The sequence below is a fragment of the Sinocyclocheilus grahami genome, unplaced genomic scaffold (assembly GCF_001515645.1).
Source record: "Sinocyclocheilus grahami isolate Dianchi unplaced genomic scaffold, SAMN03320097.WGS_v1.1 scaffold7722.1, whole genome shotgun sequence".
In the NCBI taxonomy this organism is placed as follows: domain Eukaryota; kingdom Metazoa; phylum Chordata; class Actinopteri; order Cypriniformes; family Cyprinidae; genus Sinocyclocheilus; species Sinocyclocheilus grahami.
Genome location: NW_015511650.1, coordinates 4,203 through 5,737, shown reverse-complemented (window position 1 = coordinate 5,737; position 1,535 = coordinate 4,203). Strand labels below are relative to the sequence as shown.

At 43.2% G+C, this 1,535-nt stretch overlaps 1 protein-coding gene across 2 annotated transcripts; it reads left to right on the top strand.

The window, feature by feature from the left end:
• Positions 1-6: 6 nt before the first annotated feature.
• mettl21a (methyltransferase 21A, HSPA lysine) lies at positions 7-1,333 on the top strand. Of its 2 annotated transcripts, none has more exons than XM_016263932.1 (4): positions 7-176; positions 287-451; positions 590-701; positions 777-1,332. In XM_016263932.1, the coding sequence occupies exons 2-4, from the start codon at positions 305-307 to the stop codon at positions 1,172-1,174; spliced, it is 657 nt and encodes a 218-aa protein (XP_016119418.1). In that variant the 5' UTR covers positions 7-176; positions 287-304; the 3' UTR covers positions 1,175-1,332. The 2 variants fall into 2 exon arrangements, with proteins under 2 accessions (XP_016119418.1, XP_016119419.1); XM_016263933.1 differs by having other exon boundaries at positions 56-79; positions 777-1,333.
• Positions 1,334-1,535: the final 202 nt, after the last annotated feature.

Sequence of the window (1,535 nt, the reverse complement as noted above, 5' to 3'; positions counted from 1 at the left end):
AATAAGAGTTTGAGCATCTTGGCGTATTCCTTCATGAAACACCACTAGCAGTTACACGCCTAAACATCAGATGGCGCAGGTGAGTCACGACTGACAGCAGTAAAAACGGACGAAGGACAGATCGCTGAGTGGACCATGCTGAAGTCGTTCTACTACATACAACACGACATAAAAAGGTATCAGATATGACTTTTATTCTATAATTAACTTTTATATTATGATTAAAGTACTGAAAAGTCCTTAACAAAATCATATTTTATGCCTCTATATTTTTTGGTCTTGTCAGGCATTTTAACAGCTCAAGATGGCTTTGGTGCCCTATGATGAGAATCTACTGCCTGCGCTGGCAAAACTTCACCAGACTTCAGCTGAATTTCATCTGGCCAATCACAGGATCAGACTCAGCCAGGACTGGAACCGATTGGGTGTCGCTGCTGTGGTCTGGGACGCAGTAAGTTCAGGTTCATCATCTGCACTTATTGGGTTAAAAACTGGACTGGGGGGGGGGGGGGCTGTAGGTTTGAATCCCGCAGGATTTGCTTACAAGTGTGTACCTTTTCCAGTCATCAACCATAAGTTTATTTTCTAGGCAGTAGTGCTCTGCATGTTCCTGGAGATGGGAAAGGTGGATCTGAAAGGAAAAAGGGTTATTGAGCTTGGAGCTGGCACAGGTTTGGTGGGCATTGTAGCTGCTCTGCTTGGTAAGAATGAATACTTTGCCTGAAACATAATTTTTTTTCTGAATTATTTTAGTCAGTAATACTTCATTCTTGCAGGAGCCAATGTGACAATTACAGACCGAGAGCCTGCATTGGAATTTCTGGCTGCCAATGTGCGTGATAACATTCCTCCCAGCCAGCAGGGGGCGGTACAGGTATCTGAACTTACCTGGGGTGAGAATCTACATCTGTATCCCACAGGCAGCTTTGATTTGATCCTGGGAGCCGACATTGTTTACCTGGAGGAGACGTTTCCCGCCCTCCTGCAGACTCTTGAACACCTGAGCTCGGAGACCACGGTGGTGTTGTTGTCCTGTCGGATTCGTTACGAGCGAGACGAGCGCTTCCTCATGGAGCTACGGCGGAGCTTCTCTGTGCAAGAGGTCCATTATGACTCTCAAAGGGACATTCACATTTACAGAGCTGTGAAGAACACAAAAAACACCGAACTGTAAAAGCTCTGGATGGAGCTTCCTGCTTGTAAAGCATTTTAAGCTTTCTAAAAATTGTTGAAGCTGATTAAATGACAATATTTAACAGGGCTATGATGTTTATATGTTATGTTTGGCGTCACTGCTTGGGCAGCAGGCGGCACTGCTATACAGGTCTGGAGTAGTAATCTGGCTTTATGCTAAAAATAGACACCTGTTTTGCCTTCAGCATCTCTTTCTATTCATCTTCACTTTCTTGACTTTTTTTAAACCTCGTACTTGGGTTACGAATAGATTATTATTAGTAGTAGTAGTATTAGAATAGTATAGTATAGTTTATTAGTATTATAGTATTAGCCCTTTTCCTCACTCTGGATATGTACAG